General features: G+C 41.1%; 3 protein-coding genes and 1 long non-coding RNA gene across 4 annotated transcripts; 2 read left to right on the top strand and 2 right to left on the bottom strand.

Moving 5' to 3' along the window:
- The first annotated feature begins 1,772 nt into the window (after positions 1-1,772).
- On the top strand, positions 1,773-5,196 carry peak3 (PEAK family member 3). The gene is made up of 4 exons (XM_039810882.1): positions 1,773-2,182; positions 2,417-2,559; positions 2,969-3,537; positions 3,896-5,196. Exons 1-4 carry the CDS (start codon positions 2,118-2,120, stop codon positions 5,012-5,014), a joined length of 1,896 nt encoding a protein of 631 aa, XP_039666816.1. The 5' UTR covers positions 1,773-2,117; the 3' UTR covers positions 5,015-5,196.
- Positions 5,197-6,141: 945 nt separating this feature from the next.
- On the bottom strand, positions 6,142-11,257 carry oaz1a (ornithine decarboxylase antizyme 1a). Its single transcript, XM_039810881.1, is given in 6 exon segments — positions 6,142-6,755; positions 7,040-7,125; positions 7,798-7,973; positions 8,099-8,185; positions 8,187-8,253; positions 11,077-11,257. Coding segments are annotated over 6 exon segments (666 nt in total). The 5' UTR covers positions 11,196-11,257; the 3' UTR covers positions 6,142-6,624.
- Positions 11,258-12,946: 1,689 nt separating this feature from the next.
- Positions 12,947-14,777, top strand: LOC120565253. The gene is made up of 5 exons (XR_005640210.1): positions 12,947-13,106; positions 13,311-13,394; positions 13,477-13,611; positions 13,772-13,848; positions 14,581-14,777. It is a non-coding gene; the product is annotated as an uncharacterized LOC120565253 (long non-coding RNA).
- Positions 14,778-14,944: 167 nt separating this feature from the next.
- On the bottom strand, positions 14,945-18,733 carry amh (anti-Mullerian hormone). Its single transcript, XM_039810879.1, has 7 exons — positions 18,521-18,733; positions 18,146-18,409; positions 17,884-18,059; positions 17,660-17,771; positions 17,472-17,571; positions 16,944-17,377; positions 14,945-16,040 (listed from the first exon to the last, which is right to left on the bottom strand). The coding sequence occupies exons 1-7, from the start codon at positions 18,639-18,641 to the stop codon at positions 15,634-15,636; spliced, it is 1,614 nt and encodes a 537-aa protein (XP_039666813.1). The 5' UTR covers positions 18,642-18,733; the 3' UTR covers positions 14,945-15,633.
- Positions 18,734-26,617: the final 7,884 nt, after the last annotated feature.

The raw sequence follows: 26,617 nt of genomic DNA, 5'->3' as shown, positions 1-26,617 counted from the left end.
TATTCCAAGGTGGTTGTATTAGACTACATTCTTTTTAACTAGCTGAAGTAGTTTCTGTTGACTAATTGATGCACTGCATATAGATAACAACCTCATCTCCAAGTGGTTCCCAAACACCTTTGTGTCATACCATCTTTTGGGAGACAAAAATATGTCACTCTCTCCTGTTATATTGAGAGAACTCAAAAGTAATGAGGCGTTTTCTTTCATGTTTTGGATTTGATTGACATGTTTGCTGGATGACCATTACCAGCGTTTCTTTTTCTCCTGTGGAAAATATATATCCGTCAGCTCTGTTGATCACCACATGCAGATTTTCTATGACAAAGCTCCTTTTCAGCTCCTTATTAGGCTTATTATTAGGTTTTAGATTTGGGGTTCACACATCATTGTCGGACACAGCATGTTCACACATTGTCATCGTGTTTTTAATGAGACGGTGACTGTTGTTATATAAATGTATAAATATAGCAGAACTAATAGTGGAAAGCCATTTGAGAGTCATTATGGGATGGGAGTACTTCAGCAGCACACCCTCCGCCTCAACAATAGACTCTAGGTAGCACGTCAGCACAAATAATGACTGTACTTAGAATATTTACATTATTTGCACATTAAAATATATTATAGACACGTGTGGGAGTTGTCTATGTATCCCTGGCATCACACAGGTGTCATTGCCCCTATCAGGATATCCAAAATTGGTAATTTAACGTCAGTTGTTTATATTCATGTGGCTTTTCTCACACTGTGGCATCATGGTGTGAGACTTGATTTTCTTTGTTGATTATGAATATTAATGCTCGTAATTTATTCAAGATGCTTCGTGGGCTGTATTCCCCCACATATTCACCATTTATGGTAGCATTTTAAGCCATGCTAGCAGAATGCTCTAGGGGTGAAAATGTTGATCTATCTGTCGGTCAGTCTGAAATATCCCAACAACTATTGGATGGATAGATGGATGGAACTCTGGTGATCCCCGGGCATTTTATTTAGCGCCATTATCAGGTCAACATTTTTATTTGTCCAATACTTTTTGACGAATACCTTCAAAACTAATGACTAATTCCCATCGGCCTCAGCTGTCGTTTGTGTTTAGCGCTAACTAGCGAATGTTAGCATGCTAACATGCTAAACTAAGATGGTAAACATCAGCAGCATGTTAGCTGTTAGCATTTAGCACAAAGAACAGAGCCACTACAACTCTTTGTCTTGTTTAATTAACTTGATTTCCCTGATACTGCTGTTTTGACTTTATTTTTGATCGCTGTGTTGCAAAATTAAAGTTATCATAATCGTTGCTGATGTCTTAATTAGAGTTGGGTGCCGTATAATCATTAAATTGCTTAAGTGGTAAGCAATCATCCGAGTCATTAAATCCTGATTTGGGTTTTGAAACAAACGAGACTGACCTCTGACCTCTCACTAAAAGAGCAGAATTTACATTCACTAAATGAGGTTGTCTAACCATAAATATTTGTCCAAAATTGCCCAGTTGTACAAGATATAGACATGATAGATCATCTCGGTCTTTATCTGCAATATTTACCCTTTCCTTTAAAGTCAGTGAAAGCAAACACTCCTACAAGCAAGCACCGAGCCCTGAAGAGGGCATTGCATGTGTAAAGGCTCAAACTGCATCATCCAAAAGAGAGAAGCTCATGCTGAGGCTGCATAGCGAATGTAGATCAACTGAGAAAGAAAAAGACAAGAGTGCAAAGTAAAGGGGCTTTGCAATAACTGCTCTTCCCTGTTCTATCAACTTGTGGTTAGCTCAGAGAACAGTTTTGCCCTCAGTACAGACAACGCTTTCCGGTACCAACCTCAGCCTCAGACTGAAAACGATTAGTACAAAAGATAACAAGAGCATTTATAACATGCAACTACACAGACGAGTGAAAAAGAGAAAGGGGAGTTGCTGAGATAAACGGGAAGTATTTCAGAGAGGCGCTGAGTTAGCCACCTGTGAGCTCCACACACACACACACACACACACACACACACACACACACACACACACACACACAACCACACATACTGTGCTGTCACACAGTGACAGCAGTGAACTGTCAGAGAGGTGGCGGAGCTAGGTGTTGTAACTTTAGACATTCCTGATGGCGTCTGGTCCTGGCAGCAGAGCTGAGGAACAGCCACCAGCGCTGCCGGTCAAACAGCACAGGTAAGACCAACAAACTGTCTCTTACAGATCTTATTAGAAGTTTAGGAATATTTTACACACTCTCTTATTGGGTTTTCAGTCTGCCTAATTTGAAAAGATCCTACTTTATTGGGATAAAAGTAGATTGCACAGAGAATTCATGTAAATGTAATTCATTTGGTACTGTGAAAGTATGCTGCTGTGCATGCACTTAGATGTTTGTTTTTTTGTTATCCTGTCCATCTTCTCACACAGGAGCCATTCCTCCAGATGCTCCAGCGTGGGGTCGGACTGTGTTACGCTCAGCCCGGTTGGACCCCAAAATTACACATATAGCGACGTCTTCCCTGAACCCACTGATTGTCACGCGACCCAGTGCCCCATACACCAGCGCTACGGTAGGTTTGCAGAATGATGAAGTGAGTACAGGTGAGGGAAAGTACTCGCATGTTGTAAATGTCAAACAAATCCAGTCAAAGGTCACGTTCCTCAATTCTGGAAACATGACTGACGTGTACAGCTCAGTGTGATGGGAAGAGACACAAGTTACTATAATGTGTGATTCAGTCCTCTCAGTTCGTCTTTTATTGTGAGAACTGAAAGAGAGGAAGTAGCAATCTGTAACTCTTACTTTCAATAACATGCATGTAATATTCTGACGCACTGACTTGCAGACTATTCATCTAGACAAACTGCTTTCTGTAGTGAAACTCAGCTGTGGATGCAGACTCCCAAAACTGTCGCATGTTCATTGCTCTTGCTCGCTGTTTTAAGTCTGACCTAAATGTCTCTCGCTGTGTTTCTCAGATCCCTCCCGACACCTGGCGAGATTTTTCTCCGATGGCACCCCGCCGCCTGTTCCAAAGAAAAGGTTAGCTCGCACCCTCTCCCTCCCTGGCACCAATGGGCCTCAACTCTCTCCTCCGTCTCCCCTGTCTCCCCTGTCTCCGCTGCAAAGACACCCTCAAAACTTTGACAACCCGCTGTACATGCTGGCACCCATACCCGACGCCCATGTCCTTGAAGAGGCTGAGGAGTTTAAACCAGCCAGAGGGAGTCCCGTCCCTTTACCGTCTTTCTCCCAGCTGTCCTTTGACACCCCAGACGAACATCTGCCCTACCTCTTCAGCGGACTGGACGACCAGCGGGTTGTTTCTCAGGGGATTCAGCATCGACACCTACTCTTTCTGAGAAGCATGGCGCAGAGCGTGGAGGCTGGGATCCTGCTCCAGAGAGAGGCCACAGAGAGGGACGTCGCCTCATACCGGCCTCAGGATTTCCTGCTGTGTGAGGGCAGCGAGCCAAAGCAGATCGGAGACACGGTTTACCACAGCCTGCACAGCCCCAAGCTCCCAGGGAGGATGCTTGGTTTAAGGGTAATGCTACAGCTCTTTCATTCACTCCTCATAGTTCTGTGTGATCATACTTGATGTCGGAATGTTCTATTGTTGTATGCTATATTCACTTGGGGTCGAATTAAAATGGTGTGCAAAACAAAGTGGTATGCACATTGCACACAGCAGCCAGTAATGCAAACTTGATCTTTATCGAGATTGGCAATTGTCTCCCTGACTTGCGGTAGCAGAAACACTTCCTCTAAACTGCCATCAGGTGTCACAACTGCAACCGGAAGGCCAGAGTAGATATATTTTTTTTTAACATTCTGCAGCTCAAGTGTTTCTTGATTCTGACTATAGTTGCATGTTTGTGTCTGTTTTCTGTCTTTCTGTGCAGGTACACAAACAGACTGATGAAGCTTCCTCAGCTCCCACCAAACACCAGCCGTTGCATGTCAATGTGCAAGATGTTATTGCTCATTTCCAGGCAAGCAACACCCCGAGGAATGATTCCAGCACATTTAAAACTCAAGATCCCTCTCATCCTTTTGGGCCAGACTGCACTGCTGCTAAACCACCAGGTGGAGGCAGCACTGAGCACGCCACAGCTCATGTGACCGCTAATCTGCCCTCAGTTCAGTCTTTCCTCCAGAAAGGACTCTTAGTGAGTGTTGAGAGAGACATGCCACACGCCACTCTAGAGGACTTTGTTCAGGATAACAGCTCGCTCCAGAGCGCAGATTGTTTGGATTATGACAGGCAGGTATGTGCTCTATTGCTGCAGATATTAATGGGCGCACAACATCTGTACATCAGTGCCACTGCAGCTGACCTCAGACCTCGGGGGATCTTTTTAGTGTGGCCCAACAGGGAGAATGAAGAGGGAGACAACAAGCTAGAACAGGATGCTTGTGGAATAAATAGAGGTTTCAAAAGCAGCAGATGGGAAGAAGAAATGAAGTGTGGAAAGACAGAGAAAAAAGGAAAGATCCAGATGTTATGGAGGACACACGGCTCCCCTCGCGTGGTGTTAACCCCGCTATCATCTGCTCGGTCTGATCCTCACCCCCTCACCGACGTCAAATCCCAGATTGGAGCCCTAATTCAATACTGCCTCCACTCGCAAGAGAGCCTGACTCCTCTGGACTCAGATCCAACCATGTCCAAGTCCTCATACCGAAGGGGGCTTCTTCATCTGGCCTCTCTGCTCCAGAGTGAGAGCAGCGGGCCACAGATGGCGGACACGGCTGCCACGCTTCAGGCGCTTCTCTGGGGGCCACGTGTCTCCCTCTTCAAACACAGAGGCTCAATGACCGCCGCTGTACACAACTGGCTGACAATCAAGCGAGCCCTGCTGGTGATGAAGTTGGCAGAGAGAGGGCTGATCCAGGATCAGTCCGGGCTGGATTGGGAGGACTGTATGTGCCTGCAATACCTGTCGTTTACAGACCCCGAGACAGTTATGAGCGTGACCAGTCAGCTGTGGCTCACTCTGAATATGGACAGTCCATCTTGAAATGAAATGACTCATTGGTAGTTATAGTCCAACATAGTCAGTCACTGTCAGTCTGTATTGTGTACAACGGTCAAATATACACTAAGAATGTGTGTTTCATTGGGCTAAAAGGCATTTTCCATCCTTACATTCATAAACTGCTCATCATGTAAAATTGATCTAATAAAATGTTGCACTTTGAACACGTGTTGCTGTAATATTAATCATTAAGGGCCCTATACATGTATTTTCTCAATCAGCTTCTTACTATAAGTGAAAAATGAACAAACTGTACAAAAGTGCTTTAAATAAACTTGAAAATAATTTAACAAGATTTCTGTATTTTCGTGTTTTCTCAGGCATTAAGATAACATACTATTTAAATAATTGTGCTGAAGTTACCTCACCGACTCCATTGTATGATTTTTCTTAATAAATCATGAAGATGCCCTAGTCCTAGTCCCACAGGACTAGTATCTGGTGACCTTTAGGAATTTGAAAATAATTGTGGAGGTCGCCTGTGATCTTAATCCTGAGCAAATTTGCCATGTCCGTAATTCAAATAAAAATTCCACTGCAAACTACCTACTATAGCTTGCCAAACACAGAGGTCACATGGTATTAGTTCCGTGCGAATTGTTATCTTGGCGAGTTGTGGCCATATTGTCAATTATAAATTAAAGTTTTGACAGAGCATTGAAATCTTATCCAGGGGATAATGTCAGTAAGACTTCGCTTATGTATGAATGCATCGCACAAAACGGACTAGAGGGGGTCATTTCTATTTCCCAAGAGGTCCCCTGGTAATACTAGTCCCGTGCGAATAGGGCTAAAGGAAGTGTTTTTGGACCAATTAGCATCATCTGAAATCCTCTTATTTTTATTTTATTTTTATTAAACACCGTCTTTACACAACTACTTTCTTGTATAAATGAGTTGAAGAGAGCCAGTGACACTATGTGACAGCAGACTCCGTTAAGCATGGCCACCTGTACCCAGTGTGAACCCTGTTTCCTGTTCCCATACCATGTGTTTCTGACGTGGTCAGACAACACATGGTATGGCCTAGTTTCTTCTAAGCAAAGTGAGAACTCAACTCTCACAGGCTGCATGGCTGTATGATTTCAACAAGACCACAGACACCACTCTCTTGGGTGAGCACTTTTATTTAGTAGTTACAACATGCAGATTTCTATCAAGTGAATCAAAGCAACAAATCAAAATCATGCACAAATTACAAAAAAAACAAAAAAAATCAATTTAAACAGGAGAAACGACTAATACTTACTGAAACATATCTACTTTCACGAGTAAGATGGATTTAAATTGATCTTAAATATTACACTGTGGAGATGATCTTCAGGGTGTTCAGGGAGAGGTAATAGGAGGTCAGCACACTACACATCATGGAAAGTAATAGTAGTGAGGACACAATGCCCGGATATTATGTGGGCGCTTGCTTTACATTCCTGGTATATTAACATCTTACCCTAGTGCAATATCAATGAAACACAGCACATGGCAGGTAAAGGTAAAACAAACAAAAAGGAAAGCCCAACCATACTGAACTAAAGATGTGTGGGTATGGACTGAAATGAGAGCAACAGACGGTTGTAACTGCTCAGCATCATTTAATCGTCATCAGAGGAGTCTCGCTCGATGCTGTAAACCATGAAGAAAGCGTCAGGGCGGGGGGGGACGAGGGGATGACCCGGTCTCACAATCTCAAAGCCCAGGAAACTGAATGTACGCAGCAGGGTTGCTGAGGAGAGACAAAGTGTAAACTGACATACATTTCTATGACTGGATATCTGGGAGGACTTGCTGGAGCGCCTGATCCTGTCTAATTCCCAAGAGAAAAAAAAACGACAATATTTTTAAACATGTATTTTTTTTGGATGTCTTTAGTATTACTGTCCATTTCAATTATGCTTAACTAATAACTCAACTATTAAAGTAGTTCAGATTTAAATTGATGGTGCTATGTCAGAGTTTGTGTATTAATGTGTTTAACAGTTTTAAAAATCAAAATCAAAAATGGCTCACCTCTATCGTCACGGCTCTTATGAAAACAGATAAACACGTGATCAACTTGCAGCTGCTCTTCTGCAAATTCCAGCAGAAGGGCAAAACTGTGAAGAAGCAAGGCAAAAAAAAGTGTTAATGCATTAAAGGAGGGATGCTAATGAATTTCAGAGGAAAATAAGTAATCGTGCTGGTCTAAGCACATTTTTATAAACTGCATCAGATCATAAAAGCAGATCTTAACACCATTACCCAAAGGGTTGAGACCTAGAACTGGACTTGAGTCACTTATTTTTTTCAATAGACCTTTTTCACGGCAGACATGTTGACATGTCATAGTAGGAACAGCACAGGTGTATTCAAACCCATTAATAATGGCTGCATTCCACTTAGGAGAGGCCCTGGTATTGTGCATGCTGACTCACTGAAATAGCTTACTGGGACACTTGATGGAACTGAGCCATCGTTAAGGTTATCAATTTCAGCTGTGCTTTTCCAACTATGACAATTCAAAATGTCTGCTGTGAAAAAGGTCCATCGGGCATTTTCTTTTACAAATTATAAGTGAGTTTTACATTGACATACAAGTTTTATTTTGATAAGCTCATATGCTGTACAAATTATAATAAGAAAGCAAGGGGCCGTTTTTACTTTGGCATTTGACAATGTTTGAATTCATCTGTTTGATTTGAAATTAATCAATATTTTACCTTTCGTTTTCTTTCAACCATGACAATAATCAAATTTGATCATTTTAATGAAAAGTTTTGCCTGCTGACCTGTCTTTGCTGCCCTCGGGCAAAGCTCCAGGAGGGATTTCAACATAAAGGTTCCCTCCTTTCAGCGCCGCCCTCCACACACAGTGCTTGCCCTCAGAGCGCCGGGGCTCAAAGAGCAAGAAGCGCACTCTCCCGTTGGCAGGGGGAGGCTCCTCGAGAACCAGCAACTGTGTATCCTAGAGGACAGAGAGAAAGACATTCATTTTAGAGGACATCAAGAATAAATTCACAACTGCAGAATGCAGAAATCAAATTGCTATTAAAAATAAATAAATCACATTTTAAAAGTGGTATAACTCACAGAATAGAATAGCTTAGCTGAAAGATTGCGATCCCGCTGGTCATTCCCTCGCCCACCTGGGATCTTCAGGGGTGGGTGAGGGGCATCAGGAGCACCACAGAGGCCCCGGACACTGGTTACTGCAACAGCGGGAGCACCTCCTAGGACTGGAGATACTGGAGTGCGAAACAAACACACACACAGAAGGAGCCATTATAAGTGGAGTATTCACTGGAGGTTCTGCTACCAAACACACAATATAAACAGAGGGACACACACACACACACACACACACACACACACACACACACACACACACACACACACACACACACACACACACACACACACACACACACACACACACACACACACACACACACACACACACACACACACACACACACACACACACACACACACACACACACACACACACACACGAGTGATTAACCTCTGAAATTACAGTAAAACATTTGCTAAAGTTGAGCAAGTCTTAAACTAAACGAGGCTGGTGGGCACAGTTCAATCAGTAACTGTCCCCATCTTAGGGACAGATGGTTATGGTGAGTTGACTTGCACATTAAATTAACAGACAGGAAGCAGGAGCCATTTATGTTACACTACCACATCACTGATGACCCATTAACATTTACTAAGTCAACTTTCAGTCAAATATTCACTACAAATTTTCATCTCACAAAGTCACAATCCTCATGATTGCACAATGTATAAAAATCCATTGTTCCTGTAAGCAGAGTGACATCCAACTTCCTAAAACAGATTTGGGTGCCTTGGTGGGGTAACTTAAGCTTGTCACATGATTCTTAGGAGGAAGGCTGCCAGAGTACCAGGCTCTGTTTGTCTAACAATTAGCCTAATTTAGTCCTGCTGCACTAGCCGCGTTGCTCCAGTTTACAACAGACCAACATCAGTTTAGTGAGTGAGGTCAACCATTTTAAATCAGAGGCCAGTCAAAGTGCTCTATAGAATTAGCTTGGCTTACAAGCGCAGATGTGTGTGTGTGTGTGTGTGTGGCTGCATACATTAACAGTGTTGTGAGTGAGCCTGTTCTCAGAGCTCATATCGGGAACACAACCCATTACCGGCAGCAGCGCTGCCACAGCGACACAAACGCTCCGAGACACTCACAGATGCCCTCTTACGCAAATGCCACTGCTGTGCTGTATGTGGAGCCGATGTGTGAAAACCAAATGAAAACCATTGTCACTCCCATAACTCGGGCTAACCAAGTCAATGCGAAATAGCCAACCTATTGCCTGATTTTGCAAAGCATTGGAGATTGCAAACCAACACAAGCTGTCCCTAAATCCCATTATTGGGTTATGTAAAAACAGCCAATAACCATCATTACATAAAAACTTGGAATGCGTCCTCTCCCTGCATTAGAAATAAAGCGCATAAGACTTTCAATCAACGTCTCCATTCACTTAACAGCATTATTTGAAATCCCCTACAGCAGGCTGCAACACACACTGACGCCTCAGGTTGTCTTGGCAAAGACAGCTGCTCTGGTCACATGAGTGACGAGTCTCTCAAACTCCTGCTTGCATAAGAGCACCTTTGTCACGTACAAAACCATGTAAAAGACCACTCATCTCTAGGGGGATACCATAATGTAAGTATTTAGGGAAAAGTGCTCTTGCTTTAGATGGACAATGTGTTGCTATGCTAGCCTCACCTCAAAGTAGACCACAGGGTCAGTAGCTGTAAAAGATATTGAGTTTAAAAGGGCACCCGCTGGTGTCTAAAAAAGCTATGGCTTATGGAAGAAAAATGTAATTCTCTTAACATATTTTACACAAACTCCAACAATCAGAGTGTTAAACAACAGTATCTATGCTTTTGTTGCCATAAATCTCCTAGGAATACATTGATTTAAAATATTTATACATCTATTTAACAAGGAATATCTCCTGTGTACAATATGTCACCACTGGACTCAAAATTACCCATACCACCCCCCCTTTGCAGTGCAGTGGAAATTTCCTACGAGTCCTTCATTACACTATAGAGATCGACAAAAATCTTGTCCGGACACGAATTATGTAAAACCACCCCCAAGCTAATCGCTCACAAGTTGTTTAAAATCATGACACATTTCCAGGAGTCAAACCCACAAATGTCCAGTCAATTACTAGCTACATTTATTTGGAAGTGAAACAGCAAACAAGCCGTCTCCGGAGTCCATTGGCTGGCAAAACCCCCCACAATGGTTAATATAATACTACGTTAGATAGATAACACATAGCAAAGGTTACTTTAGCTAAATGTTGAATAACCATCGCGACGCACTTCCCCGTTGAAAACAAAATTGGTTCTTCTAGTTAGCTAATCATTTTCGTCGTTACAAAATGTCAAAGCTCGATAGCACCTGAGCTCGAGGGCGAAATGGAAAAAAACAAGCCGTGAAGCCACAAATGATAAATTCAGCCATCATTTTTAACTACGTTGGTTAGCAACAAGCTAACTTTACATAACCGTATACAATTTTTTAGAGCACCCTACATTTTTTCAAGACTAACGTTAAATACATTGTGAAATACAATCAAAATATTGTGTTATTATCAATGAAACGCCAAAAATATGTTAACATCCGTGATGTAGCTAACGTAGCTAGCTGTAAGTGCTAACTTAGCCCTCAGCTAGCTAACGCTACTGCTACGGTTAGCTAGCTAGATTATGATTTTGTCTTTTTGCTGAACACCAGTGTTAAGTAAATGTCATGATACGGTTATGTAATTTACGGTGAATTTTTAAGACGTTATATGAAAATGTATCAAACCAAACGCGACTGACAATGTATTTTGGAGAAGTCTATTGGAATAAATAGTGCTGGTTTGTAAACAAGAAACACGGTGAATAGTACTAGCTAGCCACTCCTGTAAATATACCGTATCTCTTAGCTAGCTAGGCCTCGGTTTTTAAATGTAGCTTAGCTTGTTAGCTTATAACAATTCACAACTACAACAACATACCTTTCACTTTCAGGTTTATTACTGGATTGCTCAATAACAGGCATCTCGGATAAGTTTCTCTCTTTTTCTCTAACAAAACAATGACTATTCAAAATCGTCTGTAGGTTAGATTTAACCATCCGGCCAGCGTCCGCACCAGCTGCTGGCTCTATCCTCTCCCCTTCCCTAATGATGGGCTCAGAGCTGCTGGCAGCAGGCTGCAGTATTTGTGAGGGGAGTGTCCTGTCCACCATGACGTATTTCTGTGAAAATATGACGCACTTAATGAGCCCCATTACTAAAATTTTAATCAGAATCAGAAAGGGCTTTATTGCCAAGTACGTTTTTTGCACATACAAGGAATTTGTCATGGTGTTGTTGGTGCATGTCACACATTCTCAGATATAAGAAGGCTAAAAAGAATATAAACAATATAAGTATAAACATATACACACAGTATGTATTAATAACGATAAAATAAATGTAAATAAATAATAAAATAAGTTAAACAGTGGTAAAAAGAAAAGCTATACAGCAGAGTAGGTACAGTGGCATGAGGAGCCAGAGGTGGAGTGTGGAGAGAGTCAGGGTGGGTTCCGGGCCTAAATTTAAAGGTGCTATATAGGACATTCAGAACATTAATACAGGAGCAAATACATATTTGCTATGTAAAGATGCAGTAGAATAATGGTGTCCTGATCAGGGAATTAAGTCACACTCTGTGTCCGTTGTAATACGAGCTTGTGTTTTGCTAGTCAGCCAGCTGCATGTGCATTAGTGCATGTGTTAACCTCTCATTGTGTTCATGTCCCACTGGCTCACTGCTGCTCTGCACTGCGCACTACCCGGGCCAGGCATGTGCAGGAAAGCGGTGCTCATACTGCGGTGCACATACGGCGTTTACCGCTGATAACGCAGTCCCGACCTACGGTGGCTGGGTGGCGTTGAAACAGAAACATAACGCATATCCCCATATGCAATGCAATGCACATATACCCTCCAGAGCTAACCTATTTATTCTTTTCTCAGCCACTGAGTCAGAGTCCCCCTCATGTTTACTTGTGACGTCAGAGGACAGAGTTGCAGACCTATGTGACCGACTCTGGACGTCGTATATAGCACCTTTAAAGTTATTGGACCCTTGAGTTACTATCTGTCTCTGAACATTTAATTTATTGAGCCTGGGCTACTTTACCTTACTGTAGAACTTAAACAACAGTGTAAAAATATGTATTAATAAAAGTGTATTTAAAATATCAAACCTAAAAGTAACTCAATGCGGACATTTTTATTTTTTATCAGACATTACGACAGCGGTAATGGACAATTCCGCTTCCAACCTGTAGGGGGACAGAAGCGGGAAAAGTGCTCTAGTGTTGCTTTAATGTGTAAGCAGCATTTTACTGTAGCTGGTGGAGGTGTAGCTAATTTGAGCTATTTCGCATAGTGTTGGGTAGGTCAATCTTTAAATTGTATATTTTATAAGCTCATCATGTATTTTTACTTTTTTAAACGTAAAATCTTAATTTGTAAACTGGTAACTCTAGCTCTTAAATAGCTAATAAAGTACAGCATTTCCTTCTGAAATGTAATGTTTTTAAAGTGTAAGTACTACCTCAGTACCTCAAATTTGTAGTACAGTACATGGGTAAATGTACTTCCACTTCTCACTTTCTACTAGTACTAAACACCCTGGTAAGATGTAAAAAACTAAAAGAGTAGCCCCATTTTGTTCTTTCCCAACAGGGCTAGATTAATAGCTTCATAATTTCATCCCATCTGGCATCTATTTTTCTTATCAGTGAAATATAAGCCAATGCTGGTCACATTTGTCCACCAATAGCATTACTGCTGGTAAGTATGAACAGTCTCAGTATGCGCTTTGAATGTCATTTTCCTTTTTTCAACAACTCTCATCTGTGCCTGTCAATCGAGGCGCAAAAGAGCATGGTGCAGGGTGTGTTTAACACCGTCTCTGGTGCCTGCAGAACAGAAATCACCATTAACACAACCACGTTAACGTGCACTTTTGTGGTGAAATACAACTGAAGGTAAGTTTCTTTTTCCTGTTCAGAGGTTCACATAAAACTAAACTCTTTAAATGTATATTTGTCTTTTTCAACTAGCTGCAGGTGACTATTTTAAGCTGTCCTATGTTGGTATATGATACACAGGGCACATCGTGCGCAGGCACATATACTTTGTTAAAAACATTCATGCTTGACAAAAACTGAATTTCTCATCTTAACTTACAGCCTTATTTTGGATCCAGCTTTAAATTTAAACTGCAACCTACAGGACTTAAGGAGCCAAAGTTGGAACATCTGAAAACATCATAAGTAAGACATACAACCGTCCTAAACAACCAGCCAAGTGAATTCTATGGCAACTAGCGTCTGACTGGTTTGTATTTGTCCATAGTGTCTTATGACCGTATTCTGTCCATCGAAAATTTGAGTGATGTTCCAAATCCATGGAAAGGATTCACTATGAACCGCTGCTTAGTGCTGGCACTGGTTGTACTGCTTGTGAGCTCAGGGGTCAGTGAACTGCACGGTGAGTTCTGTAATTATGTCACAGAAAGTTTGTTTCGGCATTATTGCAGAAATATGCAACATGCATAGACACTATTCCGCCGTCTGTCTATTCTGTTATTTTTAATACCAAATGCATTGGCTGTTGGCTTCTGTGTTATCCTAAACTCTTTGTTTTCTAGATGCAATGGATTCCTTTGTTGAGGAGACAGGTATAAGGTCTTTCTTAAGAAGTCTACAGGATGGTTCAATACTACAGGTATTGTCTATCTCTAATGCAGGTAGCCTAAGCCTATTGGTTTCTATGCTGAGCCATTAAAAGGGTTAGGCTGATTTTGTCTAGGTTTCTGTAGAGTTCTACCGCTATTCACACTCAATCAGTGATACAAATCAATGGAGGCCTTTGTTTAAGTGTCTATGTGCAGTTTGAATATGTGTTATACTGAATGGTGAGATCATTTTATTTTATTTTATTTCATTTTATTTGCAGAATGTGAATGGGATCAGTAGTCACCAGCCAGCACATATGCTAATACAGTATTGTGTTGCCAAACCTTACTTTAAATAATCCACCTACCTTTATGGGCTTGGCAAAATATAGGTTTGGTTATTATTGTGAATAATGCTAGGCTAGTTAGTTCAATGCATTAGCAATGCACACACAGTATTGGTAAAGGTATATTTCCCAAAATTTGTGCAGAGCTAGTACTTGATCCTATGGACTTGTGGAAAAATAAAAGCGTTATGATTAACGGGGACCAGAGCTAGACAGGGGCGCTGAAAGATACCATGGGAGTTTACAGATATTTATTGTATCAGTCAAAGCTGTTGATGAATGTAAAATGTAATCCTTAAAGTGACTGTATGAGGAAACAAGTGCATTTATGAATGTATTTCTTATATTTTCTGTTTTTATGTGGTTGTATAAAATGTGTATTTAAGGCATCCATTTTTGAACCAGACTGTGTTGTTTCCTGCCGTCTGTCTCCAGATTTCCATATGGGACAATTTCATGGGGTGGTGGGAATCCGAAGAACTTGGAGCGATGAGAAGAAGGAAAAAGCCGATTGGCAACAAAGCAATCCTAAAGCCCAAACCTAAAGTATGATTTGTATACAAAACATAGATGTTATCAATTGTCATAACATATGTTTTTTCTGAATAAAGTTTGTATTATAGAGAACGCCATTTCATTTGTCGGGCAGGACATGCTTTATTCAGAAATGTTTATCACATTTAATACATATTTTAAATCAAAATCTATCATTATCACTAATATAGAAATGTCACTTACTGCCACATTGTAACATAATCTTATATTGTCATCAGCAGTCATCAAGTTATTAACAATTTGGTAGTTTTAGAACAATATATTCTTTTTTTTTATTGGTGCATAAAACGTTACATGAAGCCATAGGACATTTGGACAGTTTTAAAACATACAGACATTAAGACAAGTACAGAACAATGATTTATATGACATGACATGTATGGTATGCTTTCTATGATAACTGAAATCTTAATTAAAGCACAAAAAAGTGGTCTTGTGGATGATAAGAGGTCTGCCCTGAATAAACAATGGCTTTTCATTCAAATGACTTCTTAGATAATAAAAATGAAATATTTACAGAGGGAGATGATAATACTCATATTTAACTTTTTTGGTTTGAATAAAAAAGATTAGTTCTAAGTGTGAGAATAATGCAAATAAGACATTGTCTTTATATGTGAAAGTATAGCTTAAAGAGATGTCTGTGAATTAACATGTGCATTTACTACCAGTGTATTGATACCGTGTGATTGAATAAATTACAGTTAAGTAACAATTAAAGGCAAACTCTGTCGATTTTCAACCAGCTTTTTGTCATTGTAGGGTGGGTAGTATACGCAGATGAACGGTGTTTGGCTTTCCCTTCACGTTGCCAGCACTCGGAGCCCCACGCTCATTTGCCAGCAAAAGTCAAACAGGCCATGGGAAGTGACTGTTAAATATGTAAAATATCTTTTGAGTCACAACTAACTACACTTCAAAAAGAAAACAGCTTTAGCGGCATCCGCACTCTTTTGCCACCATATTTGGTTTAATGGTAATGGAAGTCCCATAATCGGCGAAGTCCACCACTTCCAGGTCTTCGTAGGCCACAGGCACACAGCACGGCGCCCGCTCGTCCACATTCCCACTCCCAATGTGGGAGTTGAGCAGGACGGCGTGGTTGTTGGCGCTGGGCAGGGGGAAAGCACAAGAGCCGTGGCAGTTGTTGATGTTGGCAGTGTTTGGACCCGTAACAATCTTTGTAAGAGACACAGTGAGGCTCCTCAGCCCACATATGTTGCCCCCCTCTGGGTTGTTGGGGCCAGCTCTGGTGGCCCGCAGTCCTCTCTGCAACTCATATGCACGGGCCACCGTCTGCAGGGCCTTCAGCAGAAGAAATGCCCGGTACTGGCTCTCTCCTGTTATAGAGGTAAGAGAAGCATCAGTTTAAAAGTGGTAATACAGGATTGTGATACCAAAGAAATCAAAATGTAAGAAATCTCAATGTATGTTGTATGGTCTAATTCATATTGCAAGTGCTTTAGGATTGTGATAACCAAGCAGGGGCTACTTCTGCAGGCGGTGTGTGGAACTAGCTCAACATAATTTGATAAAATAGAAATTTCATTTGATTTTAAGATCCACATGTTGTGATTAAGAGTGCATAAAAAGTAGTTGAGTTAGCATCACTTAAGGCAATGGATTTGAAATAGTTAGCTAAAAGTAGTGGATAAATTAAAAATAGATAGCTAAAAGTAGTGGATAAATTAAAAATAGATAAAGTAGCTAAAAGAAGTGCATACATTAAAAATAGATAAAGTAGCTAAACGTAGTGGATAAATTAAAAATAGATAGTTAAAGTAGCTTAAAGTAGTGGATAAACTGAAATAGCTAAAAATAATGGACAATATGAAAGTGTTAACTGAAAGTAATGAATAAATAGTTGAAATAGTAAGCTAATGTCAAAAGTAATAGATAAATGACTAAAAATAACTTATGGCCTAGTGGATAAACTATTTAAATAGTTAAAGAATAAATAAATGATTAAAACATTCACCTAGCTGCCACTACAAGTGGTATGAATGCAAACTTAAACCAACCTTAAAATTGACAGACCAATTGTATGAAAATAAAAAAAAATGTTGTACCATCCACTATTGTAACATTAATAGTTAAATGTATAAATCCACTTTAAAATCAGTTCAAATAAACACGTGGAACATGGCGTGGGGTACTTGAGTTTATCTGGCACGGCTTGCGTGGGGGGGGGTGGGGGGGGGTGAATCTGAGAAAAACGACGACTGCTTTCTTGTACACGTCACCTGCTGCCGGTTCCTTCTTTGGAAACGTACTGAGTTCTTTGAGCCTTCCTAGCCTCGGCATGGCTCTATGACCCACCTCCTCCTCCTCCTCCCGTATCACCTCCATCATCTTTATCACACTCTGCTCCAACCTCTGCCTGAGCTCCTCCAGCAGTGCAGGAGACAAGGCCAGTTCTCCACGATGCACCTGAACCACGGAGCCCCGGCTAGTGAAGGAGAAAATGGTTTGGGAGGAGGAGTTGATCAGTCCTGCCAGCAGGGTGTCGCTGGAGGAAGGGCCTAGCGACAGAGGAGGCAGGGACTGTAAGGAGTCCAGCCGGAGCGGAGTGGACTCGGGCAGCTCCTGAGGCAGGACGTCACCCAGGAACCGCTTCAGCTCGCAGAGGAAGGAGGTCTGTGAAGAGGCCGGGGATGAACCTGAAGTGTGTGTATATCTGGGAAAGAGAGTAAAAAAAAAAAATGTTTATGAGCATCACTCAAACAATAGTCTGCTAAGATTTCAATAGGGAACCAGAAAAACACGACAACCTTGTATCGGTTCCTCTTTCCCCAGAGAAAAGCAGAAGTGGAGTCATGCTGATTTTACTTCCGGATTTTCCACCAATAAGGATGTCTTTTAGGCTTTGGTCTGCAAAGAGAGGAAATGTGAGGAGAGTGCACATGACACAAGAAAGTATACTCCATAACCCTAACCCCTTACTCATATCATATCTTACTCATATCAGGGGTTTTTGTCTCGACAGAAATCCTCCATTTCTGGTGATTGTTGGCCTCTGATGCTGATCCTGTCAGCATGATGTACTGCGTTTCTCCTGAAATGCATACAGACTAGAAAAAAACAAAAAAAAAAACACGAAAGCAACTGTAATATCTGTGACGACGTCATGTAACAGATTTAGGAGCTCCAGGACAGTTTCTTTTGCCAAGGCCTTTTCTTTACCTGTGTATTGGGATGCAGCCACTGACCATTGAAAGTGACATCCAGGTTTCCTCCGGTCACGGTGAGAGGACTTTCGTACGCCAAGAGCAGCACAGGGTTCAGCTTGATCAGAGGAGACTGTGGGAGGTCAAAGGTCAACGTGAGCATTCCTCTCTTATTTTCCTCTGCCAAGAGCACTGATGGAGAAAAGAAGACACGTCGTGAGATAAAAAAAAAAACAACATTCAAACAAAAATGTAATGCAATCAGAGAGCACGGATACCTCCGGTTGGATGCAAAACCTCCAATCCGTTTCTCTGGTTTCTGTTCGTTTCCTTAGCAAGCTGTAATAAGACTGAGTCTGATGAGCTATCAGATCCTATGCAGATTCCAAACTGAGTCAAAGTGCGGTTCGTGAGTTCACCGTCGCTCCCAACGCCTTCACACAACGCTGCGAATATGTCATCCACAAAGCATGGGGCGCTGTGAAAGACGTGATGAGAGACTGTGGAGGCTGACGAGGTCTCTGTTGGTGGGAAGGTGTGCTCTGCATTTCAAAAAGAAAAGAAATACTGTACATTGCACACTGAAAAAAACAAACAGATTAAAGCTAGGAACAGAAACCAAATGCAAACAATACAAAATAAAAAGCACTGACCTGTCAGTGGGGGGTGGTGGGCAGGGATCAGCTGCTGTCCATGGGAGACATGCAGGGCCACACAGAGCCTGGTGCAGCAGAGCATCAACGCTCCACAGTAGAAGACATCCAAAAACAACATACTTCACTGTCTGTACACGTGCCTGTGTGGTCAGACCTTTCTCGATCGCTTGTTTTGAATGGCTCATGAGGAAGGGCGTTATATTCTCCCACCTTCGCTTCTCACGAACACGCTGCCCAAATAGGAATATCATGTGTCCTTGATGATCACCTTGTAAGTCTCTCTCTGTCTGTCTGTCTGTCTGTCTGTGTGTGTGTGTGTGTGTGTGTGTGTGTGTGTGTGTGTGTGTGTGTGTGTTATCATGGCAAATGTGGTCCTGGAGACACCTAACGTTATAGCAGCAACTACCACAGAAGCAGATTTAAGTACTTTGCCAGGTGTGTGTGTGTCTGTCTGTCTGTCGACAGATTTTTGTCACTGCGATAGCGTCACAACCCGTGCAAGAAACAGTCCCAAAACTTTAGAGGTGTGTGGTTGAGATCAAAATGAAAGCCGAGTTTGAAAATGGGTCAAAACAAGGGCGCCGGAAGAAGCGGGGGGGGGGGGAGAAAGTAAGTAAGGGGCCTTGGCCCCCGCCACATTGTTTGCTGCACAGGAATGGGCTTTTGTAACCTCATGAAAGCAGGTTAGTCAGGTAACGCAGGAAAAATAAAAGGCAAAATAAAAAGCAGTTCGGTTGGTTGACACATTGAACCTCCCTGTCTGTTGACTGATGAGGGCGGGGACACACATCAAGGGAGGTTTCAGGATTAGAGAGGTCACTTCTTATAACGTTGTCATGGACCTTTCACGGTCTAAAACTAAAGAGACGACAGGTGTTTCAATCCTCCAAGGATGTATGGCAAATATTTATATTATTAAAGTTAAATGTAGACTAGAGACCACACCCTACTTCCCACCCCCTTACCTTTGGCGGCCTTGCTTGGACCACACCCATTTTCGAACTCAGCCTTCATTTTGATCTCAACTAACACACCTGTAACGTTTTGTGCAAGATGCAGTCACGCTAGAACGCTGACAAATTTGCTACTGTGGTAGTTCCCCACTATAACGTTAGGTGTCTGCAGGTGTCTGAATCAAATATATTTCCCAAAACGGCCAACTTTTCCTTTAAAAGGAAGCTCACAATGATGGGTCAAGCAGCATTTGGAATGTGATGTTAAAGTTGAATGGAAAAAAATAACAGGATGTCCTGATGAATGGGTACAATGTATCTGCTCTCATTCCTGCTAGGAGAAAACAGAGCAAAGTCCTTCTCCCAGAAAGGAACGTAGACATCAGATCTGTTTCCCATCACTACACCCGCAGCTGCAGTCTTGTTTTGCAGACGGTCAAGGTCTCCGAGTTGTTTAGTAGCCGTGTGTCACAGAAGATAAAGCCAAGGCTCATTCTTGTACACCACAAACCTTCAGTGAATAATGACACTAACCGTTCATTATTCTCTAATGGTTGCAACATGTTACTAACAAATTGTGGAACATTTCTTGGCAGGTACCACATCCTCCTGATGCTCTTGCAGACACTAATGTGAGGTTACAGGGGCTTGCAAAAGTATTCATACCCCTTGAACTTTTCCACGTTTTGTCACGTTACAACCACAAACGTAAATGATTTTTTTTTGTTTTTAAGATTATTTTTTGGGGCTTTTTCTCTTTATTAGATAGTGACAGTGGATAGACAGGAAAGGTGGGAGAGAGAGATGGGGGATGACACGCCGCAAAGGGCAGCAAGTCGGATTCGAACCTGCACCGCTGCAGGACTCAGCCTACATGGGGCGAACGCTGAACGTGAGCTAGAGGCCGCCCCACATAAATGTATTTTATTGGGATTTAATGCGATAGACCAGGGGTCTTCAACGTTTTTTAAGCCAAGGACCCCTTAACTCAAAGAGTGATGGAGCAGGGACCCCCTACGGTATAAAATCAAGTTGCATAGGGCAGCCTAAAGGCTTTATACATATCTTTTTTGCACAGAATACTAAACTATTCAAATAGCCTAATAATTGTTGGCATGATTTTATAAATCATGTTTTAATGTTAAACATTACAGTGAATCGTTTAACTATCTGTGTATGGCCTTAGTGATTACCATATACGCCAGTAAGCAGTGGGGATTTATATTTGCTAATATGTTGGATTCATGTTAATACTTTTAATTTTTTTTTTAAATCTTTCAAAAATTAACAAGAATTTTGGAGGCCCCCCTACATTGACTCTGAGGACCCCCTGGTGAAGATCACTGCGATAGACAAAGTGGCTCATAATTGTGAAGTAGAAGGTACAGGAAATGATACATGGTTTTAAATTTTTTTTTTTACAAATAAAAAACTGAAAAGTGTGGCGTGCAAAAGTATTCAGCCCCCCCCCCCCTGAGTCAATACTTTGTAGAACCACCTTTCGATGCAATTACAGCTGCAAGTCTTTTGGGGTATGTCTCTACCAGCTTTGCACATATAGAGACTGACATTTTTGCCCATTCGTCTTTGCAAAATAGCTCAAGCTCAGTCAGGTTGGATGGAAAGCGTCTGTGAACAGCAATTAGTCTTGCCAGAGATTCTCAATTGGATTTCAGGTCTGGACTTTGACCGGGCCATTCTAACACACAAATATGCTTTGATCTAAACCATTCCATTGGAGCTCTGGCTGTATGTTTAGGGTCGTTGTCTGACTAGCATCCCTGTCCCTGCTGAAGAAAAGCATCCCCACAGTGGGGATGGTGTGTTCAGGGTGATGTGCAGTGTTAAATTTTCCACCACACATAGCATTTTGCATTTAGGCCAAAAACTTAAATTTTGGTCTCATCTGACCAGAGCACCTTCCTTTCACATGTTTGCTGTGTCCCCCACATGGCTTGTGGCAAACTGCAAACGGGACTTCTTATGGCTTTGTTTCAACAATGGCTTTTTCCTCTTGCCACTCTTCCATAAAAGGACCGATTTGTGGAGCGCACGACTAATAGTTGTCCCGTGGACAGTTTCTCCCACCTGAGCTGTGGATCTCTGCAGCCTACCTCCACAGTTACCGTTGGCCTCTTGGCTGCTTCTCTGGTCAATGCTCTCCTCGCCCGGCCTGTCAGTTTAGGTGGACGGCCATGTCTTGGTTTGGTAGGTTTGCGGTTGTGCCATACTCTTACCATTTTCAGATGATGGATTGAACAGTGCTCCGTGAGATGTTCAAAGCTTGGTATATATATATATATATTTTTTTTTTATCACCTAACCCTGCTTTAAACGTCTCCACAACTTTATCCCTGACCTGTCTGGTATGTTCCTTGGGCTTCATGATGCTGTTTGCTCACCAACGTTCACTCTAACAAACGTCTGAGGCCTTCACAGACCAGCTGTATTTATACGGAGATTAGATTACACTGACTCTATCTACTAACTAGGTGATTTATGAAGGCAAGTGGTTGCACTGGATTTTATTTAGGTCTATCAGACAGAGTAAAGGGGGCTGAATACTTTAGCACGCCACACTTTTTAGTTTATTTGTAAAAAAAAAAATCCCAATGAAATACATTTACATTTGTGGTTCTAACGTGTATAACAATGTGGAAAAGTCCAAGGGGTATGATTTTGCAAGCCTCTGTATTTCTGTACGTCTATACTGTGAGATACATGGCTGTATTTAACAGATTTTTAATAAAAACAAATAATCTGGTGTAACTCAATGCTTCAATTTTGGAGGTTTCACAAGGTTGGCTTTTTTTTGGATCCCATCAATGTCATTTGAGTGGTAAAAAAAAATAAAAAAATAATAAACTATTGTGGACATTTTTATGAGTCCAAGTGAAAACCTTCACCGTACAGGCTTGTTGGGAGATTTTACAGACATTTTGGCACAAAACCAGTGCACATTCCTCTAAATTCTGCTACTGGGAGGTCTGGCTAAAAAGCAACAAAAAAAAAAAGCAGCAGCACTCATCAAAAACTATTTCTGAAATGTTCATTTCAATTAGAGTTAAAACACATCGACATGGTGGAAATATCTTAAATATACAAATAATAGCTTATTGTGATTATGTTAGAGATGTGCTGTCTTTTTTGCTTCCTTTGCATCACAGATATTCTTCACTAGTTCATTTCATGATGTGTAGCCTAAACTTCAGCATTAGCTGTCTTCTGTGAGGGGGGGGGGGGAAAGAATTAGATCAGACATGAATTGCTACACACAACAAAATGAATTCAAATATTATAGGAAACATTTTATTAATAATCAAAACGCAGGGGATTCCATTTTGTATCATTATAACATCTTAGGATAAAAGCACCAACATCAAACAGTAACAATTCATGAAAACCCAGGGCCTTTTTTTGGAAAGTAGGTTTGCTGTTATTGCACCTCAAAACCTGCCCTGGCTTCACCGCACACACGCTGCGGGCCACGCGTGTCCTGTGTGAGACAATCCCACGAAGGACAGTGAACCTCCCTTCTTAAGGAGACGCAAATCTAGATTTTCTGAGATGAGGAAGATGCTGAAAATTGTAGCCATTTCACAGCTTCTGCACTTAAAGCATTACAAAGCTGGATTTCACTGGAGACGCTGGGTGTATGTGACAGTGAGAATTAAATCAGAGGAGATATAGGACTTGTGAATTTGACCTTTTAGTGAGGCGGGTTGTCCTGGTCCCGAGTTAGGTTAGAAAGGGACTTAATCATGCCAAAGCACAGTTAATAAGCCTGACATGCAATACTTCTAAGAAAATTGTTTACATCGTTTCAAGCCATGTGGGACGTTCCTGAGTTAAGACCTTTGGCAGGATTTTGAGTAAACAGCCTCGACTGCAAAAAGCTCTCACAGATGATCAAAAATGTACCAGGATGGAGCGTGCTGGACAACCGCATGGAAGCTTCCATACCAATCATGCTCATAGCTCATTTTTTATTATTTAATTTTTTTTACAGTCTGTGGCTCATACACCAAAGGACTTCGAGTAACAGCACCTCGTCCCTTTGACTGATTATATTAACAGCTACACATCTTGTAGCCTAATGGTGGTCAATTTTTTTGCCATTCCCACAAACTATTCTCACTTGCACATTCACCACGCCGCCCCCCCCCTAAGATTAGAGACGTTTCCGTAGGTTAAACTGGACCGTCAGAAAGCCGCCAGGCAAGCTCGCGGTGAAGATTATTAAACCATAAAAACCCTGCAGCACAACAGGAGAAGAGTAGTATTTATCAATAGCTGCAATTTCCTTGTTTTAAGTGAAGGAGAGCACCGTGTCTGACTAGTAGTATTAAAAAACCCGACAGGAATCTGAAGACACCATTAAAAGCATAACATGTAACGGCAGATTGTATCAAACACCAAGAAAAAAAAAAATCCAAAATGAAAACAGCTTCGACAATAATTACAAAAAAAAGAGCTCTCAGTGCTGGTAACAAGCCGACTATGGTCTCTAATTATGCTCTACAATGAATTTCTTCTTTTCACTCGAACACTCGCAGGTGAGAAACACATTTGTGAGTGCACAGGACAGGAGTTTACAACAAAGCTTTGATTACTCATCTAATCTTCCCTTAGATATGCAGTGGGGAAGCACACCCAAACACACACAAACAGAGCTTAAGTGTATTCCCACTAATCTAAGAAAAAGGAAGCTGCTCGGCTGCTCTCACAAAGTGATACACACACATACATCCTAACACAGGAGTCTTTGCAATGACACAGTATGCTCACATTACAAGGTAGGTCCTTGCCAGTAAGACATCTAAAAAGACTGTGTGTGTGTGTGTGTGTGTGTGTGTGTGTGTCAAAAGGGGTTGACACGTAGTTCCGTATGCACCAGTGAAGATTTCGTTTGTAAGACCTGAATTGCCATTGTTTGCAAACTGAAGCACCATCTTTTTTTTTTCCTGCAGAATCTGAGTTGGTTAAAAGAAAAGAAAAGAAAAAAAAACAACCATTGGATAAAAAGTGTTGACAGTTCTAGTGCTGGGATCTAGTTGTGTTCAAGCCACAGCACCGCGGTTTGTCTGTGCGTTAAATAACACAGCTTTTGACTTTGTGGTTCTGTCACAAGGGCTCACATGCTGTTGTGCGGCCATGTTGTTCAGCGCCTTCTGGTAATGTCCCGTTGTGGCAATGCTTTACTCTCCCTGGCTTCAAGCCTCCTGTTTAACAGGTCGAGTTTAAGGTCACAATGCCAGCACCAAAACACCTCTATTCACTTATAGATATATATATATATATAGAGCTATATATATATATATAGACTGTACATAGATAGATATTTCATATACCTTTCTGTTTATGGAGACATACAAGATAAAAACAAAAACACTATGTACAAAAAAACAGTGTGTCTTGTTCACAAACAGACGAGCAGCTCTTTCTGAGAGCAAAGCAGGCTGCTTATGTTAGAAACCGGCCCAGAGGGCCTCATACCGGTTTACTCAGACTCTGAGCCAGCTGTTGCAGAGTAGTTTTATCGAAAGGTGTCGTCTACAGTTGTACACGAGGAATTCAAAGAACCAGACGATAGCATATTAAATATGAGAAAGGAAATGCCAGAAAATAAAAAGGCTTTACAAATGTCCCTGTGTACAGCACCAAGTATTCAATTTGTTTTTTGATGTTTTCACTATAGAATAAATAAGATCAGGTACAGTCCAAATTTAGCACCATTGTTTTCAGACTGAGTCAAGTACACACACTATTGCATTCTACAATATCAGCACATTTCATGTTAAAAAACAAATGAAAAAAAGAAGAGAAAAACAAATGCCAAGGCAAATGGAGAGTGACAGCATAAATATAATAATCTAAATTATACACAACTATACAGTCGGAGAATGAATCACATTCACAGTACAAACATTGTTTACAAAAAAAACAAATGACGCAATAAAAAAGCAAACAAAAAAGGTGTGAAGAGAGTCCAGTAGTTTGTTGTGGTTATGGTTCATTGTTTTCTCAGTGTGTGAAGATCTGCATGCATGCGTGTGTGTGTGTGTATGCAGTATAATTCCACATACATGTGTCCACATTTTATGTCCTAAACATTTGCTTAAACCTGCATTTCCCAACAGCAGAGATAAATATGAACAAGTTTAGCTTAAGAAGAGTTAAAAATTCCTGCTGTAAATGTATTTCGGCTGCGTTCCCACATAGTAGTGTGATTTACCAAACTGACCGAAAAAGAAAATGTTAATAAATACAGAAAGTGGCTGACAATTTCGATATAGCACCATCTCATCAAATAAATTTCATAGGGTCTTTTTGAAAAATGAAAATGTACTCGGCGTTATTGGCACCCCTTGAAATCTTTCTAATTCGCCATATTCTCAAAATTAGGCTGAAATCGGAACATGTGTTCTGAATTTAAAACATACAATGATGTTGCTCCATATTTTTCAGTTGATTCATTTAGAGAATGTTAAATATGCACGATTATGGTCACCTAACAAGCTCATTTTTGAAGTTAACAAAAACTTTTACAGATGTTAAATATCTGATATTAGAAGAGAAACACTGAACCACGCATTCATAATTAATTTCAGCACTCATGTGAACTTAATTAAAGAGCATATCAGTTTTGTAACCCAGTTACATTTTTTTATTTTTTATTTTGATAAACATTAAAATATTGTAAATCATCAACATTAGCAGAGTTTAAGGGGTGTCAACAAACCAGCCAGGACTAGCACATCTTCTGCTACAGAGTAACTGTATCTTACTATCCAGTGTGAAGTCAGCCCAAATACTAAAGTTCCTCATCTTGTTTCATACTCAAATATGTTGCAACAAATATTCACAGAAGAAAACAGAGTTAAGGAAGCATGCATGCAGAGAGGAGACACTGCATGACAGACACGACAGAGTTTAATGAACTGGCCTGTGTGTGTGTGTGTGTGTGTGTGTGTGTGTGTGCGTGCGCGCACGCAAACATATTACGTGAACTTTGGAGGGAACGTGACACATGACGACTTTCAGATCATAAAGGTGGACTATGTGCTTCAATCTGTTCTTAAATGTTACATAAAATCATTTAAACAGATTATTTTGCTAGTTGCTGTAATAGTGACTAGGA

This window comes from Perca fluviatilis, chromosome 9 (genome assembly GCF_010015445.1).
Source record: "Perca fluviatilis chromosome 9, GENO_Pfluv_1.0, whole genome shotgun sequence".
In the NCBI taxonomy this organism is placed as follows: Eukaryota; Metazoa; Chordata; class Actinopteri; order Perciformes; family Percidae; genus Perca; species Perca fluviatilis.
The sequence above is the reverse complement of the archived record's forward strand: the minus strand, read 5'-3'. Positions and strand labels throughout refer to the sequence as shown.

What these genes read in the sequence shown, in the direction of transcription:
- peak3 (XM_039810882.1), top strand. Translation starts at nt 2,118, where the DNA reads ATGGCGTCTGGTCCTGGCAGCAGAGCTGAGGAACAGCCACCAGCGCTG. An exon ending in CTGCCGGTCAAACAGCACAG is followed by an intron (nt 2,183 to 2,416) that starts GTAAGACCAACA and finishes CTTCTCACACAG; the next exon opens with GAGCCATTCCTCCAGATGCT. An exon ending in GGAGGATGCTTGGTTTAAGG is followed by an intron (nt 3,538 to 3,895) that starts GTAATGCTACAG and finishes CTTTCTGTGCAG; the next exon opens with GTACACAAACAGACTGATGA.
- amh (XM_039810879.1), bottom strand. Translation starts at nt 18,641, where the DNA reads ATGTTGTTTTTGGATGTCTTCTACTGTGGAGCGTTGATGCTCTGCTGC. An exon ending in GACAAAAACCCCTGATATGA is followed by an intron (nt 17,572 to 17,659) that starts GTAAGATATGAT and finishes CTCTCTTTGCAG; the next exon opens with ACCAAAGCCTAAAAGACATC. An exon ending in GAAAGAGGAACCGATACAAG is followed by an intron (nt 17,378 to 17,471) that starts GTTGTCGTGTTT and finishes TCTCTTTCCCAG; the next exon opens with ATATACACACACTTCAGGTT.